Source organism: Protopterus annectens, chromosome 2.part0, assembly GCF_019279795.1.
Source record: "Protopterus annectens isolate FY-2018-M chromosome 2.part0, PAN1.0, whole genome shotgun sequence".
Classification (NCBI taxonomy): Eukaryota; Metazoa; Chordata; order Ceratodontiformes; family Protopteridae; genus Protopterus; species Protopterus annectens.
In genome coordinates this window covers 1,798,127,873-1,798,146,587 of record NC_056728.1, presented here as the reverse complement: position 1 = coordinate 1,798,146,587, position 18,715 = coordinate 1,798,127,873, and the positions used below count along the sequence as shown (strand labels likewise).

At 40.0% G+C, this 18,715-nt stretch overlaps 1 protein-coding gene across 1 annotated transcript in view; it reads left to right on the top strand.

Annotated features, from left to right (window-relative positions):
* Nucleotides 1–18,715, top strand: part of CROCC (ciliary rootlet coiled-coil, rootletin) — a 2,018,646-nt gene that overhangs the window by 1,563,481 nt on the left and 436,450 nt on the right. Inside the window, exon 29 of the mRNA XM_044061829.1 lies at nt 18,538–18,701. Within this exon, the coding sequence (XP_043917764.1) occupies nt 18,538–18,701 (164 nt within the window). The remainder of the gene's footprint in view (nt 1–18,537; nt 18,702–18,715) is intronic.

Here is an 18,715-nt window from a genome sequence, read left to right as displayed (position 1 = left end):
AAAAACTTCTACTCTTACCTTCCAGAATTCTTTGTGTAAACTTAAATATTTAATCAGTTATAATAATATTGTTGATACATTTTTAACAAAATCATCTGTGCAAGTCATTGTAATAGTCAAATGACACAAAATTATTTACAAAATTCCAGCTAACTATGCTGGCATATGTTGCACATGCACAGCCCTGTTCTCCCCGACACAGATGGCAATACTTCACATCATCATACCATTGTTTAGGGATTGTCAACAAGCAAGCATGAGATTCAAACTGCTGCACCCAGCCATCTTCAAAATATTTTCCCTGGAGAGAGAGAATAATTTTTTGATGAAGTACATGCTAAAGAGGAAATACAGACTTTTGCCAAACAAAGCGTGAGCTGTGAAACAGAAGGAGTTTCTGCTTCATGTCATTCTGGTGATAAGGACTACAGATAGACTGAGCCCATGAAATCTTTTCCACTGTTTCAATAAGAAAATGCCTGAGAGAAGGAAGAAAACTTTAGTGATAATTAGAAGAATCAAGAATACATTGGAAATAAAACAGACACAGGATTTGGGAGATTGTGATGAGCAGGAATAAAGTTAGTAACTTGGAAATTGACAAATGTGGGGAGATAAAGCAATAATTATATTTGTGAAGCATGACAGAATGAGAAATTTTGAAAATATGGGACTTCCTTGGACTTTGTTAAACTTGTATGGCTTTAAAGCATATGCCCTGCTTCATATTATTAATGTTCGGGGAATAAAATCATTAACTTGGAAATTGACAAATGTGGGATTACAAAACAATAATTATACATGTGAAACATGGCAGAACAAGAGGATTTGGAAATATTGGACATTTTTAAATTTGTTGGGGATTCTAAAACGTATGCCCTGCTTCATGTCATTAATCTTCAGAAAAATACTTGGAAAAGGGGAAGAGAAGGGAGAATGTTGACTGTATGTAAAACTATTTTTCATAATGATACTATTTTAATGGTGCATGACTTTCTTTGTAAGCTATGAAGTAATGTTTTCTCAGTTATTTTTAAATGTAATAGGAATGCTGATATAAACAGGTGCTTTTGTTTTCTCTGTTTCTTCCTTCTCTCTTTTTCCTTGTTCAGTTTTAAGATACGTCGGCACTGCAGTGTTAAAAAAAAAAGGAAAGGTCTGGTTAAGAGAGCATGACAGAATAAAAAATAGTGTGCTTTTTCACAGGGTTGCATGGGGGAATAACTGGGCTAAGCCCTTGACTTTATCCAGCAACATGTTTTAATAGAAAGCAAGTACATGAAAAGGAATATTCAGTATTATAAGTTTTTTTTTCTGGCAAACAATGTATCCGTAGCAGTTTTGTGTCTGGTTTGCATGTCCCTAGAAGATAAAGAGAAATTGCTTGGAGAAAGTGTTTACTGAAAGCATTCAAGTGTTTTCTCAGCTGGGAGAGCTATGAAGATAAAACAAAACCAGACAGCACTTACGAAAAGCACAGGCTGTACCATGCATCTTAGCATGACTAACCTTTCTTTTTGGTTAACTCTAGTCTGTTTGTGTGGCTATCAATTTAGAGCTTTTGTAGGAAGGTAAAACTTCAACTTTTGAAGATTTACATAGTTTTGCATGTTATTACGAAATTAATAGGTTTTAAGGGGTATGGGGGGTGTTTGTGTTTTTGTTTGAGGGCTTTCACTGACTGTTGTATGTGTTAAAGATGTTAAAGTAAAGAAGTGCCTTTTTCTTGTTATGAAATATATAGACTTTATATTTTAAAAAGAGAAGGAAAAGCTGAACGGAAACAAGTTTATGTTAATATAATGCTGTAATCTTTGTCTGCTGGCATGGGGATGAGGTGTAAAAGTGCACTGATTATACTACATGTAGAATTAAGATGATAATTTCCCTTGTTTTTACAAGGGTGGATGTCTAGATTAATGTCTTTGACTTAAGCTTTAATTAAGTTATTTTGTGTAAGCAATTAGACTTGACAAAGGATAAAAAATGATGAAAGCCATGAAAAATGCTAAACTTGTTTCATCTGCAAAGATATTGGTTTGTTTTTTTCCATTAGTAACTGGTCTCAGAGAAAAGTCTGCAGCTGAAGGCGGTTAGCCAGGGGAATTCTGTGCATTCTGTTCTGAGTGGAATTTGCAAAAGATTCCTTCATAGTTTCATAGGTTGTTATTAGGCTAACAATGCTAATGTCCTTACAGGATAAGGCACACATCCCAAACCATTTGGGTTCCAAGTGTCATATCAGGGGCATGTAGCTAAGGATTTTTAGAGGATTGTGTTAGTTAGGATAATACTTTTCTTATTGAAAGCCGCTGTCCATAAGTGACATGAAGGCCAGACTGTGGATAAATTTATGATTTCCCATCCAGTTGTCAAGATTTTATTTGAAGAGGGTCAGGGATGAACTCTGTTTTACATTGATGATTAGCCTGTTCCATGGTGCAAGGATATCTTTGGGACACATATCTGTCTCTCCTGCACTTTTTGTTTGTGTCACAAGCAAAGTTTGAATCCCTGGATCAAGCTTTTCTGGTGCTGTTTGTTTTGTGAATTGTCAACAGATCCATCAGGGTTGGTCTGAGGAAGCCCTGTAAGCCAGGCAAAGATCCCCTGTCAGAAGCCTGGGGGAGACTGAATACAGAGACTGAGCCTTTAGGCAGTTGATGTAGGACAGCATATTCGTGCCCTGAATGTTTCTATTGAGAAACCCTTCTGGGCATTCCAACTGTTGCAAGTGACTTTTTAGATACATGCCAAATGGGACATTGTATTTAGTGATAGGTCTGTGGAAACAGTGCATGTAGAATAATGTTCAGGAGGAGAACATGTAATGTTTAAGTGAAGGCAGGAACTTAGTGATCTGTCTGATGTCTGACTGAAAGAAAGTTGTAAAACAAGAAACCAAGCCATGTTTAATTGGGTGTAAATGGAAAAACGTTAACATGATTTGTTTTCTTTTCTATTGATGTATGTGTACCTACGTCTTAAGTGATAGTTTAATAAATATTTTTAAAAATGTTGTTGTTGTTGTTTGTCTTTCGGCTTTTTCCTGGTAAGGGGTCGCCACAGCGGAACACCGGTCCACTAATGATTGGCAATAGATTTTTATGAAACGCCGAGGTGCCAGCTCGACGCCCAACCTTCAACGAAGGCACGCCCATTTATGCACGTATGTCTTTTGAACACTACCTAACCACTGGGAGGACATGCAGACTCCACACAGAAGGCACTCCCAAGCCACACCGAGAATCGAATGGGAGAACCTCCTGCTGTGAGGTAACAACGCTACCGCTGTACTCAATAAATATTTTTAAAAATAAGAAACTTAAATGAAGTGTCTGCCTGTGGCATTGTGTCACATACAATAGGTTTTTGGATGCATGCATAGCATTTTCTTTCCTTTTGTGTTAAGGAGAATGGTTCTTTGACACATATATGCAGGATGCAAACCTGCACAGATTCATTTGTGACCTTCAGTCACTGGCTACAGGGATTTTGCTTGTTCTTCTCATGTCTGCTTAGGTTTTCTTGTGATAGTCTAGTACACAGTAAAGTGCTTGTATTGGCTTAGCACATTATGTGTGTGTTTTGTGTGCTTGTGTGTAGTGAATTTGACATAAATTATTGTGGCTGTATTATTTTAGTTTATTACAATCAGACATCTGTGCTATACAAAGTCAGCAGAGTGACTATAATTATTGGGTCTTGGAGCTGTCAGTATATGAAAGTGACTGTGCTGTCATGTGCTCAAGTTAAACAGTCATTATGATGACTTTGCAGGACTAATGTTTCTTTATGCCAAGCAAATTGGAATCCTATAATGTGGCTATACATTTCTTCAACAAGGTTGAAATACATTAGTGTGACCTTGCTTTTTTATCACAGTCTGAGATATACATATCCCACAAAATATCTGTAATTGCTGGGTATAGGGGCTGTTTGTGAATGAAAATGTCTGAACTTGTCATGATGAAATTAAGCAGTCATTAATTTGTCTTAGAACTAGTGTGTGTTTCTGTGAAATGATTTGGTGTACTGTAATGTGGCCATTTTTAAACGCAGTGAGACAGATAAGTTGTGCGCAGTCAATAATGTGGCTACAATGATGGGTACATAGGCCGTCTGTGCATAAAAGTGACTTACCCATACTATTATTTAGAGTTCAACAGCAAGTGATCTGGCTTTGCAGACGTGGGGTCACACAATATACTGTATTTTATGATATCAATGTAAAACAATCATTGCATTGGTTTGGTGTACTTGTGTGTGTACGCGGTGGGGGGTTGCAGTGTCTGTAAGCATGACACAGTTGGATCTAGTTTCTTTCCCTTTCCATCACAGTCAGGTGTCAGCATTGTACCCAGTACATTGCTATCTTTGGTGGTTTGGGTAGGATACGCAGAAGCTGATCATTGTCACAGTGGTGCAGAAGTAGTACTGCTATCTAACAGCACTCAGTTCTTTGGTTATGTTCTTGGCTCTGGTTTCCTTTTGTGCAGAGACTGCATTGTCCTCCTTATCCAGGTGCTGTGAGTTCATTCCTTAAAGATGTGCCATAGCTGAATTTGCATTCTTCACTTTGCCTACGGATAAGCATGCAGTGTGAGAGTGTATGGATGTGTATATCTTGTGATAAATGTGGCTTGTCATGAACATCTTAGGTGTGCATATGCATGTGTGATAATATCATATATCAGCAATTTTGTCTGTGGATACACACTGTGTATTGGGGCACAAACATAACTCTTCCGACAAGCAGTAACAAAAAAAAAAACAATTAACAAGTAACTCTCTTTGAAAAATAAGGTATAAAATGTTTCACAAAACCCCTAAACCTTCAGAGCTTTTGGAAGCCTCCTTCCTAGACGTCAGAAACCCACCAAGTTTTTTGACTTCCAGCTGTATAACAGGATTTTGATACAGGCTTAATTGGGAGGCCTCATCTTTAGTCTTTGACCTTGGCCATATGTAATCCAAAACTGTACATGCTCAGAAGTCTGCACAGAAAGACCCTGGAGCTAGTGTTGGGGCTGGAGATAATGAGGTAATTTAACTTAACTCTCAGTCATATCTCAGAGGTTTGCACAAAAGGTTACGATAGAGAGTCTAGGGACAGTATATTGTCTAGGAGCAACAAGTTGGAATATATTATTGTGATGATTTTTTTTCACTTTGGTCAAAGTCAATCATCAGACATACATACTGATATCTACCTTTTGGGAGAGGGTATGGAGGCTTGCTGTGTATATACATATGAAAACAACAACTTGAAATTTATGACTATGGCCATTTTTCTTTGACTTTCATTACAGTTGAATGCCATAGAGGTTCACAGGAGATAACTTTCTTTTTTTTTTTCTTTTTGATGGGTGGTAGGGAGGCACTATTCCCGGATATGAATTCTTAGGGAAGCAAATTCTGTATCTCTGCAAGCATTTGTTTCCTCAGTTTATTGGGAACTGCTGTTTTATCAGCTTTGAACATTAATCTTTAGGCAAGAATATTTCTTCCTTGAAAGAAAAAAAAATACCACATTTCTTTCCTTACTAATGATTTTTGTTCAGTCTGTTATTGGATCAAAAGGTTAGAAAGCAAAACTTTAAAATGCACATCATAGCATCTAGAACCTTTTGCCTTCTGCATTCTAGTGCCCTCATATGCCTTATTTAGTTCATTTTGCAATTATTATAGTGCAGTATTGGCTGATTAGGGTGTGTTTAAAGGATGGAGGAAAAGGAAGAAGGGTAAGAGAGAATGTGAAATAAAATAAAGAAGTAATGTGTTTGGATGGTGTGGGGAGGCCAGGATAGGGAGAACTAGGAGGTAGTGGGGGTGATACATGGAGGTAGTGGGGTGATACATGGAAGTAACCGGTGGGCAGCTGGGTAGGGGCCCCATGAAGTCCTTGTCTGTAGCTCCATTACACCTATGTCCATCCCTGTTGATTACAGTGGGACATTTGAGTGGATATTGTCAATAAAATTGCTAGAATGATTACATGCTAAGGTAGTCTTTTGGATGAAAGTGTCCCCAGATAGTGTATGATCACAAGTAAATGACCACTGACCTGTGTAATTTAGCCCCACCCCATTCCTGTTAGCATCACTCATTCATTTTCTTCCTGTGCTCCCCCCTTGGCTTAGAAGTCTCCAGCTGAACACTGGTAGAGTAACTTGTTGCAACTCTTTTGAAATAGCATCTTACTGACTGTTCTGGTCATGGCCTGTTGTTTGTAGCAGTCCATTCAGAGTAAGCGTTATCAGTAATGTTATGGTTCTCTTATCAGTCATAGCAAATATTATTTTAGTTCTTTGCTTATTGCAACTTAATAACCTTGAGACAATACATTGGTTGAATATGAAAATATCTGAAAGTGCAAACTGTAGTGGGCATTCAGCTCTGAAACAGGGCTGATGGTGTGTGTTAAATTTTCAAGTGGTAGGCCCTATCTGCCTGAGTTGGTGGTAATTCAAGTGGATGTGAAAGATCCCACAGTAAATATCAAAAAGGGTACATGATAACTTATATACATATTACATATTTACAGAATTAAGCAGTTATATACCCAGTCCTGTTTTATGTAAAAGAATGCCTTATTCTTGTTATACTTACACATTCTTATTTAAATCAAACTCCAGCTCTTTTTTCCATAACAACCATCTAATGATTCTTAATACTGTTGACAATATCCATTTCCCATTAAACATAATTTCATTTATTCTTTCATTCAGTATTACCAATACTACATAATTTTTTTTATCTAGTCTTATTTTGATTCTTTATTTTCGTTCTTATAATGTCCATATTTATGTCATTACTATCTTCAAAGACATTTTCATCACATAATTTGCCCACAAGTTTTTACTCCCTTACATTTCAGAAAAAAACATGTTGAGTGGTTTCTTCTTGACCACAATATAAACATGTCCTTTCACTTTTTTGTGTTGCATATTGCCTTTTACTAGTATTTTTTATTCATAGTCTCAAAAAAAATCTTGACATTCCACTTTTTGCTGCACAGTTTATTTGTTTTTCTTTTATTGTTTTAATATTTTCCTCTGAAAGTTTTTCCCATGGATTAATACAGTAATGTCTCATTATGTTTTTGTACCATGTTTTTTGATTATCATCTATTTCATGAATTTGTATTTTCTACATTTTTATTTTTTTATTTTTAATAATTCTCTATTTTTTCATTAAAACTTTGTTTTATTCATTTATTTCTTATTTCCCAAAATTCTTCTTATATTTAAAGACTTTTTTTTACTAAAGTCTCATTTATCTATTTCAGTACTTTGTACAAATTCAAGCATACTGCAAACACCACTGGATTTAACAAGCTTAATCCTCTCTCCTCTTTATTCATATATAGCACCTCCCTTTTAACTGGATTTAATCTATAACCCCAATTCAATGAAAAAAAATCACTTCTAACAGTTGTTTTTTATACATTTTGGAATCATAAACACAATTGACAAATAAGCTATTGTACCCATCAATAGTGAAAATATGAAATTCATTTTTTTCTTGTATGCCAGTCTATGTTTTTCATAAAAAACAAATTTCTCTTAATTTCTTCAGTAATGTGTCTTATTGTGTTTTATACGCTTCTTTACCAAAATGTATGCCTTAGACAGCAAAATCTTTCATTATAAATTGAATACCTGCTAGTTTTTCTGTGTCTCCCATTCATTTTCTTTTGTCTTTATTTAGTGTCATATATATTCCTTTCAGATAATCAATTACACAAAGTGTAGCTTCTATCATTCCTGTGCTGTTTTAGTTATTATAATAATATCATCTGGATATGTCGTTAATACCAGAATTTCTATACCTTTATGCATAATATATCTTACATTCTTAATTTTACCATTGACCTCACTAACTATCACAGTCATAACTAAAGCAAATAAGATACTGCTGATATGACATCCTTGTCGTATACCCTTACCCACCTCTATTTCTTTACTTAGCTGTCCATTTACCAAAATCCTTATTTTATTATTACTGTAAACTGGCATGCAAACTTTCCTAACTTTATTACCAAAAGTATAGCTTTTCATCAAATCCCATAGCATTTCATGTTCAATTGAATCAAAAGCTTTATCAATACCTATCATGAATTTTTAATTGTGTCTCCTTTCTAGGATATCATATAACATTACTCTTATTATCATTAACAGTTCTTGGCATCATTTCCCTGTTATACTACATAAACTTTCTTCCACTTTATATTCCTTTGTATTTTCAAGTCTTTTTGTATTACTTTCATAAATATCTTATAATCTGTATTTTTTAATATTACTGGTCTCCAGTTCTTTGTGTCGTCTTTTTCTCCTTTCTTACATATAAATTTTAATACTCCACTACATTATTCCTTATATGCATTTCAAATCTAATTCCATCTGGACCTGCACCTGAATCTGTGTTTAACTGTTTAAATACTTTGTCTAATTCGCACCTAGTAATTTCTTTTTTAATTTCCTTATTCATTTGTTCTGAAATTTTTTAGTTTCTATGCTTTATTATACTCTCTCCTTTTTATTTTGAATATTTCTTCTACATAATTTACAATTTCCATAATTTGAAGTTGAGTTCTTGTTTCTCCTCATTTATCTTTTATTTCTCTCATTATGGTATCCTTCTGTTTCACTGTTTTACTTCAGTAGGCTGATACTTCTTCCTTTTTTCCTTGTAGTATATACCTTTGATCTGAAGTAGTTGACTTCATTTGGTCTTCAACCTGTGGCTTACAGATCCGTACTGAATCCGGCATGGCCTCATAACCAGCAGCTGATCCGAGCTCTAAGCTCCTCCCCTTACCCATAACACCCCATGTCCTTCCTCCCCTCAGGTCTCATTTGCTGCTGAAACAGGTAGCATCGTGGTCTGAGCTCTGACCATCTTTTGGGTAAGTGAGTTGGTTTTTTGGTCCTTTTCTATCTATCTTTAGAGATTTTTATTTCTTATCTATCCTATCTTCCCTACCTGTTTTTGGTTGTCGGTTAAAAAAAAAAAAGTTCTTTCCCTTTTCGTCCTTCCCTAATTTTCTCTGAATGTGTGTGTGTTTTCTGCGAGCCTGTTTGGGAGTATGTCCTATACCCTAAAACCAGGGTTTAGGAAGTGTACAGCCATAAGCTCTCCCCAGCAGATGGCTACACTCTGTGCATGGTATGCCTGGGTGTTGCTCATTTGTTTACCCCCTGTCGTATCTGTGCAGGGTTTAACCCACGGGCCCTTAAAGACAGGAGAGATAAGCTGATTCTAAAGGGCGTACTTCCCTCCTTGGGGATGGCAGCCCCTGCACTCCTGGCTTCTACCTCAGCATCATCTTCTTTTCCTTCCTAGGCCTCTGGGACTCAAACCCCTGCCAAGAGGTCCAGGGAAGGAGAGAAGCAGGATAAAAAAGATAGGCTGAAGAAGCAGTCACCTGATCGCTCAGCTCTGGGAGGGTCTCCGCAGAAGTCCAAGCCAGTGACCAGGCCAGGATCTCCCCAGCTCCACTCTCCCAGGTTTTCCCCTGAGCTGGAGGAGTCCCAGATCCAGTCACCTGTTTCGGCCTCCCCTCATCGACACTCCAGGCTGGTGTTGGTGGCCTCCTCCTCCCAATCGACCCAGAGCCTTAGCGAAGTGGAGATGGATATGATGATGCTGAAGTTCATCCACACACAAATCCAGATATGAGACTTGCCTGCCTGCTCTCCCTCTAGAGCGTGGAGGTTGCAGTCTTTCTTTACTCCAGTCATTCCTTTTCTGATCTGACCTTCAGTTTCGGAGCCTTTGGATCAGAGGACCCTCAGGATCAGGGGGTCAGCGTCAATAGTACCTTGTACCTCAACCACGGCCATTGCCTTGAGCATATCAGATCTGACCATATCAGATCCGAGCTGTAGTTGCCATAGCCTCAGTGTTGGATCCGAGGGGTTGCTGTCAGCTCCAAATGTGTCAGAGTGCAGTCTTTCCCTTGGCATCTCGGCTCTGACTCCCCCATCAGTTCAGAGGGGGATGGCTCCTACTGGCACTTCACAGGATGTCCGTTCTCCTTCGGCCGTTGACGTGGTGGAGAGGGTTCTCTCGATTTCGTGGCCCTTGACCATCTCATCCTCGGACTCCGCCCCAACTCCTTCTGTTTTGGGTATGGCCCCAACCATCCTGGCATTTCAGGGACAGCCTGTGCTCGGTTTGCTTCAGAAAGCTCCCCTGAAGGTGAAGCAGGAGGTTTGCGAGTCCTCCCCAGAGAGTCCCAATGAGGAAGTCCTCCCAAACGGAAGTGTAAAAGGAGGCACTTGGACTCCCTGGTAGAGTCCCTCACCAAAGACACTGATTTGGAGGAAGAGGAAGGTTCCCCCCGATCACCCTTGAGAATGTCTCCTTTGGAGATATCATGGAACTCAGACGGGGGGGTGGTCTGCCCAAACACTGACCCCAGATGAGTCACTGTTCCTTGAGGCATTCGGCACAGACCCATCTACTTCCTGGGTGTCCCCTCCTGCGGATCCTTTAGTGGACTTGATAACATCTCGGGTGTGGAAGGAACCGGACATGGTGGAGCCTATCCTTAAGCACTCTGACAAAGTCCTTAGCCCCCCTTCAGATAAGGCTTGTTGGAATAAGGGGTCCCCGGTGGATGCTATGGTTGCGGCAGCCATCACCGAGAAGGAGCTCACGCAAGAGAGCTCTATGGTGCATCCTCCTGACTGAGAGTCAAGGGAGATGGATCATTTTGGGAAGTGGGTGTATGCTTCAGTGTCTTTTTTTATAAGAGGGCTGAATTATATGGCACATGTAATTCGGCTGCAGTGAGACTTGGTCAAGGAAGTTGCTGAGTCAACCCTGGAGTCCATGTCACCAGGAGAAAAGAAGACATTCTCCACTCGGATGGCCACTCTCAAGGCAGCAGCTAATACGCCCATGCGTCTTCTCTCTCATGCCATGGAGGGAGCCACCAGGGCTGCTGGCACTGGCATTGCCATCAGGTGCCACGCCTGGCTCCAGCTTTGTCAGTTCTCTGAACCCTTCAAGGCATTGTTCACAAATGCCCCATATGATGGTTCTTCCATTTTGGGAAGTCAGTTCATTGGTCCAGAGTGAGAAGGACGGGAAGACACTGTCTGCCATCAGGATTCGTTTCTCCTCCCCTCAAAGATCCTTTTCCAGGAATCAGCGAGGGATGAAGAAGATCTGGTTCCGAAAGTCTCAGGTGTTTTCCCGGAACACTCAGGACTCACCTTCCCCAGAGGTAGAGGGGGGTTATGACAGACGCTGCCTTAGAGGCAGAGGGGGTCCAAGAAATTTTGGGTCCCGAGAACCATTCTCGGACAGACCTGCGCAGCAGTCCTGAAGGACTGCCCAACTGCTCATCTCTGGAGGCAGTCAGGGGGTGCCTATCGCTACATCCAGTGGCATGGGAGTCCGTAACAACAGACCGTTGTGTGTTGCAAATTATATCCAGAGGTTATTCCATCCCGTTCATTGAACCACCTCTACAACCAAAGCACCTCCCTGTCATTCCACCCACGCAATGGGAGGAAGCAGCACTAGAGATAGAAAAGCTGCTAAGAAAACGAGTCATCCAACCTGTCCCCCTAGACCAGTCCGAATCAGGCATTTATTCCAGGTTCTTTTTAGTGCCCAAGAAAAAGGGGACCTTGAACCTGTCAGTAGCCAAGGCGAAATTCTGGATGGTCACACTTCAGCCCATCCTGCCCGACCTGCAAGCAAACGATTGGATGTGCTAGATAGACCTCCAGGAAGCGTACTACCATATCAAGATGGACAGGTGCTCTCAGAGGTTTCTCTCGCTTTCGGCTAGGAACCAATCATTATCAGTTCAGAGCCCTTGCCTTTGGTCTCACCACAGCTCCCAGGGTGTTCACCAAGGTGATTGCAGTAGTAGCAACTCACGTGAGGCTTCAGAGTATTCAGGTCTTCCCTTACCTGGATGATTGGCTCTTTGCTGCTCCTTCCAAGCATCTACTTTGCCAAGCCAGGGATGGCTTCTTTTTGCTAGCAAAAAGACTGGGCATCACCATCAACTTCAACAAGTCGTCACTGGCCCCGGTTCAGATCCTAGACTTCATTGGGGCTCAGTTGGACACTATCCAAATGAAAGTTTTCCTCAATCCAGACAGGATACACAGTCTAAAGTTACACATTCTGTACGTCCTTCAAGCCCAAGGTCTGACAGCAGAAACAGTACTGAGGGCATTGGGGTCTATGGCGGCCACGATCAATCTATTACCCATAGCATGCCTTCACATGCAGATTCTCCAGTGGACTCTTGCCATCTGATGGTCCTTGTTAGATCTGCTATTGTCTCATCCCCTTTGAATCTCCCAAGTGTGCAGGGACTCTCTTTGGTGGTGGAGTCAGTCCCCAGATCTAGTCAGGGGACTTCCCTTTCTTCCATCCTTTCCCAAAACCACGGTGACAAAGGACGCCTCCCAGCTAGTTTGGGGGGAGGCATTGCTTGGGAAGGACAGTCCGAGGCACATGGTCCCTATTCGAGACCAGTTTGCATATCAATGTCCTGGTGATGAGGGTGGTTCTTCTTGCACTGCAGGCCCTTCATGCCCATCTTCCTCTAGGGATGATTGCGATTCAGACAGACAACATGTCAGTGGTCTGGTATAACAAAAAACAAGGGGGAACCAGATCTTAACCCCTCTGGTGCAAAGCCATGGCCGTTTTCTGGTGGCAACGCACATTCCAGGACGGTCCAACATTCTAGCAGACAGGCTCAGCAGATCTGTTCTGAGGCCTTACAAGTGGTCTCTGCATCGTTCAGTGGCGGAACAGATCTTTCTGAAGTACGGTCATCCTTGTTGTGATCTATTCACATCTCCTTCCAATGTGTAATGCAGTGAGTTCTTTGCTCTGAACCCACCTCAGGGGGAAGCCCCCAGAGACGCAGTGATTCATGCTTGGCCTCCAGGTCTTCTTTATGCTTATCCTCCACTTCCCCTCATTTTGAAGTTTCTTCAGAAAGCTCGCAGGCTGGGGAGCACTGTGATCCTCATCACCCCATTCTGGCCTCACCAAGTTTGGTTCCTCTCTCTATGGTCTCATCTAGTAGTTCCACCATGGACGTTGGATCCAATTCCAGATCATATTTCTCATCCCTCAGGGATTCCTAACCCAGACCTGGACAGTCTGAAACTCACAGCTTGGCTGCTCCACTTCCCATGATTATTAGGACTCCTGGTTTATCATCTCCAGTTAAGACTATTTTGGTGACGGCTCACAAGTCTTCCACCAGAAAGGTATATCATAGCAAGTGGAAACAGTTTTCCATATGGGCTTCGCAGCAGGCTTTAGATCCCTTTACTGCTCCAGTGTCCACAGTATTGGAGATTCTGGTGGGAATTTTTCAGCAGGGTGCCAGTTTCTCCACAGTCAAAGTCCAAATGGCCACTATTTCCAACTTTCACGTAGGGGAAAACATGTCTTTGTTGGCCTCCTCTAAACTTTACAAGACCTTCCTTAAAGGTACCTTTCTTCTTAGACCCCAGTGAAGGATCCCATGCCTCCGTGGGACCTCACATTAGTGCTTCAGGCTTTAGTCTCCCCGCCTTTTGAACCTGCAGCTTCGGTAAATTTGCAGTATCTGTCTTGGAAGACTGCCTTTTTGGTTACTATTATCTTTGCCAGGAGGGTGTCTGAACTTCAAGCACTATCCATCAAGGTTCCTTATATGATTTTTCATAAAGATAGTGTCTTTCCATAATAACCCGTCCTTTCTTCCCAAAGTAGCGTCAGAAGCCAATATCAATCAGACTATCAATTTTCCAGTCTTTTTTCCAAATTTTCAGAATAAGGGGGAATACAAATTACATCTGCTGGATGTCCATAGGCAGTTATGATTTTATTTGCACAGGACAAAAGTTTTTCGTAAATCTGATCAGTTGTTTGTTTCGTATTCAAAACCCTTCTTAGGGAAGCCAGTTTCTCAGGTGGCAGTTGCTCATTGGATTTCCCAATGCATTATTCGAGCATACTCTACTAAGGGAATTTACCTTCCGGGTCAGATAAAAGCGCATTCTACCAGATCTATGGCTACTTTATCTGCCTTTTGGTCCAAGGTTTCGCTGGATGATATCTGTTCTGCAGCTACACGGTCCTCATCTCATACCTTCATTTCACATTATAAATTGGATATCATATCCAAGAACAGGGCATCCTTTGGCTCAGCCATGCTCCAGAATATCCTTCCATGAGGGCCACTCAGGTGTTTGGTAGCTGGGGGCTCTGTCCTACAGGTTGAAGACCAAATGAAGTCAACTACTTCAGATAAAGAAGTTATGTACTCACCATAACGTTCCATCTGAGTAGTCATACTTCATTTGTCTTCAACCATCCCCCTTCTTTCCCCTGACCTTGTCACTTTTGTGCTGGTCATATATGAAAATGGATTACTCAGGGATGTCCTTGGTTATTCCTAGGCTCAGGAATTTTGGGTTGCCAGTAGTGGTAAGGTCTTATTGGGTCAGGTATGTATCTGTTGGGCAGCAAACTCAATCTGAGGGGAGGAAGGAGACAGGGGGTATTATGGGTAAAGGGAGGATCTTGGAGCTCAGATCAGATGCTGGTTATGCGGCTGTGTCAAATCCGATACGGTTCCATAACCCACAGGTTGAAGACAAATGAAGTACAACTACTCAGATGGAATGTTATGATAAGTACATAACTTTTTTTTTTATTATGTAAAGAGTCTTTGATTTTTCTTGTAATTTCTTTTATATAATTCTTTCTCTTTATCATAATATTCTCTCCCGTTCCTAAGTTTTAAGTGCATCGGTATATGTTTTAGCATAACCTTGTTTTCCCATCTTTCTTGTCTTATTCTGCCATTGCAAAAAGCATCTTTTATATTTTCTTTTAAAAATAATCCACCCATTCTGACGAATTACTATAAGAGCCCTCATAGTAATATGGCCTTTCCATTTTTTTCCTTTCCTTTTTCATTCCATTCTTTATCATTTGTTCTTTTTTACCACTGTCCATTTTAATATATTCTTTATTTTCGTTTATTTCCATGTAGCCAGATGATCTGGAAATCCTGTTACAGCTGAATCTCCTTCTGTCATACTTATGCTTCCAGACATTATAAAATAATCAGTCTCAGATTTTAATATGCCTCTTCAGTACATCCAAACGTCTGTATTCCATATTGCCAATTTAACACATTTTGTAATGCCTTTTGTTTTGTTTTTTTTTTATATATCTTTTTTCCTTTTTCCCCTACAGTCTCTGTGAAGTTCCGTTATTATAATATCCATACTTACTGCCATGTAATCTAGCAATTGTTGAAATAATTTCTCCCTTTCTTTACAGATGGCATATACATATATAGTGATAAGGCAAACCTTTCTTGCCACCATAAATCTACATTAGTCTCCCCATCTTAACTAATGTTGCAGCTAAAATCTTCAGAACTCTTCTTTATAAAACTGCTATTCCTGAGTAATGCTTATTACCCTTATTACATATTATCTTTCTGTCCTATATTTTTTTGTCATCTTTCTTTATTTGTTAGAAATGTTATGCCTTTTAAAGCAATTATATCTACATCACATTTATAACACCATTCTAAAATCAACATCTTTGTTATATTTTCATGCTATTTACATTTACTGAAAGAATCCTTAAGTTATTAATTTCCCCATCCCTTAATTTAAAGGAAATCATCCTCGTGTTATACTACTAGAGTAGTGGAAGCTAGGTTAAGAAGGGAGGTGATGATTAGCGATCAGCAGTATGGTTTCATGCCAGGAAAGAGCACTACAGATGCGATGTTTACTCCGAGAGTGGTGATGGAGAAATATAAAGAAGATCAGAAGGAGTTGCATTGTGTCTTTGTTGACTTGGAGAAAGCATATGATAGGGTGCCTAGAGAGGAGTTGTGGTATTGTATGAGGAAGTCAGGAGTGGCAGTGAAGTATGTAAGAGTGGTACAGGATATGTACAATGGTAGTGTGACAGCGGTGAGATCTGCAGTGGGAGTGACAGATCCGTTTAAGGTGGAGGTGGGATTACATCAAGGATCAGCTCTGAGCTCTTTCTTATTTGCAGTGGTGATGGACAGGTTGACAGACGAGATCAGACAAGAGGCCCCATGGACTGTGATGTTTGCAGATGACATTGTGTTCTGTAGTGAGAGTAGGGATCAGGTTGAAGAGACCCTGGAGAGGTGAAGATATACTCTTGAGAGGAGTGGAATGAAGGTCAGCAGGACTAAGACAGAATATGTGTGTGTGAATGAGAGGGAGGATAGAGGAATGGTGAGGATGCAGGGAGTAGAGGTGGTGAAGGTGGATGGGTTTAAGTACTTGGGATCAGCAGTTTAGAGTAATGGTGAGTGCGGCAGAGAGGTGAAGCAGAGAGTACAGGCATGGTGGAATGGGTGGAGAAGAGTGTCAGGAGTGATTTGTGACAGACGGGTACCAGTAAGAGTGAAAGGGAAGGTCTACAAGAGAGTAGTGAGACCATCTATGTTGTATGTGTTGGAGACGGTGGCATTGACAAAAAGGCAGGAGTCAGAGCTGGAAGCAGCAGAGTTAAAGATGTTAAGATTTGCACTGGGTGTGACAAGGATGGGCAGGATTAGAAATCAGTATATTAGAGGGTCAGCTCAGGTTGGACTGTTTGGAGAAAAAGTCAGATAGGCCAGATTGTGTTGGTTTGGACATGTGCTGAGGAGGGATGATGGGTATATTGGGAAAAGGATGCTAAGGATGGAGCTGCCAGGTAAGAGAAAAAGAGGAAGGCCTAAGATAAGGTTTATGGACGTGGTGAGAGAGGACATGCAGGGAGTTGGTGTGACAGAGCAAGATGCAGAGGACAGGAAAAATGGAAACAGATGATCCGCTGTGGCGACCCCTAACGGGAACAGCCGAAAGAGAAGAAGATCCTCCTGTTATACTACATTTTTATAAATGTGTTGTTCTTCCATTTCCTTTCTTTTTCTGTTTTAAGTTTATGCCTCTAAATCTCCTTTCTCTGTCTCTTTTAATAACTGAGTTCTTTTTATGTTTTAATACTTTCCAGCTTATGTCTTCTTAATCATTAACTTCTGAATTTAGCCCTATTTCATCCTCTTAGTCTTTTTCATTGACATCTTTTTCTGAATTGCTTTTCATTATCACTTTTGCTACTACTCCATTTTGTTCTTTATCGTCTTCCTTATTTTCACTTTTTGTTGCAGTGTTTATTTTCATTACAGTCCATCCATGCATATCCACTTTTAACATTTGTAACATTCTAGTTCACATTTCTTTATGTCAAGTCTAGTTTTCCCACATGTATAAGATTTCTTTTAACACAATTTCTTACCAAGTGTCTTTCTGTACCACAAAAGAAACATGATCTTGGTTGCCCCCAATGTTTTATCACAATATTATTTCCTTCAACATTTATAATGTTTGGAATATTCTTTCACTTTCCATTTTTAACACAGAATTGCAGTCCCATCCCCCAGTCCATAATTCCCTATTATCATAAACTTTAAAAATGTCTATCACTTCCTTACAAATATTTTTAAATGCCTTTTTAAAAGTCTTTCTTTCAACTTCTGTTTGAAGTTGTATACATATTTTTTTTTGTCTCTTTGAAAAAAAAAAGCTTTCACTGCATAGTTAACTATTCCACACAGATTGTCATTTTGTCTTTTTTCATATTCACACAAGAATTTTTCCATACTGTGTGCAGTCTCAAAAAAGTGTCACAAAATGGCTTATTTTTTATTGAAATAAAGGCTCTTACCTCATATGCATTAACACCCAAAGGAAGTATTACTGTATCCCATACCTCATATCTGTCCAGGTCCATGTTCCTTTTACTTTCAACTCTTACTACAAACTTTCTTTTGATATTATCTTTTTTTCCTGCTCTCTGCTGTTATTAGCAACTGTCTCTGCATATGTTTTTCTTTTAGGTGAACTGTCTCTTTTCAGAATATTCTCCACTTCCTCTCCCTGGATCTTTTCTATTATGTCTTCACACAAGACATCATTTTAAGGTTTGCTTTGATTCATCATTTTATTCAGTGTATCATCCCACAAACCTCCCAACTGGAGGGTTGTATCAATACATTCCTCTCTTGCTACAGCCTCTGTTATCCCATATAATTCTGTCTGGAAAATGTTTTCCAAATCCTCTACACCATTACCAACATCTACTCTAGAACCAAACCAGTCATGAGTACAGCTAGCAAGTAGGGTAAGTTCCCCGATGCCCTAGCCAAATTTCCCCTAGTAGTATAAATGCCACCTCGGGTAAAAAGAGGCTGCTATCCTAGTAGATCAAACTGGTCAACAAATGATAAATAATTAAATAAAAAAATACTTTTTCCCTGATAATCATAGATGCCAATTAAATGAAGCTAGAAAACATTCATAGGAATAAACGCACAAACTCTTAAAGCTGCTATAGATCGCTTGGATTAAGATGCTTTTAACTGTAAGGTATGTGTCTGGCTACTGAATCTGACTCCTTGAACTGCATGCATTTGTTGTTAGCATAATCTCTTTTTGTTTAAAGGTAAGCGTGGCATTGATGGAAGACTAAGTAGTGCTCAGACTACCTTGATGCTTCAAGAGGAGACCATCCGCCGCAATGAGAGGGAGCGTAAAGCTCATCTAGATAAAGTGGCAACTCTAGAGAGGAACTTGCAGGCAGCTGACAATGAAAAGAGAGCCATACAGGTAGGAGGATCTGA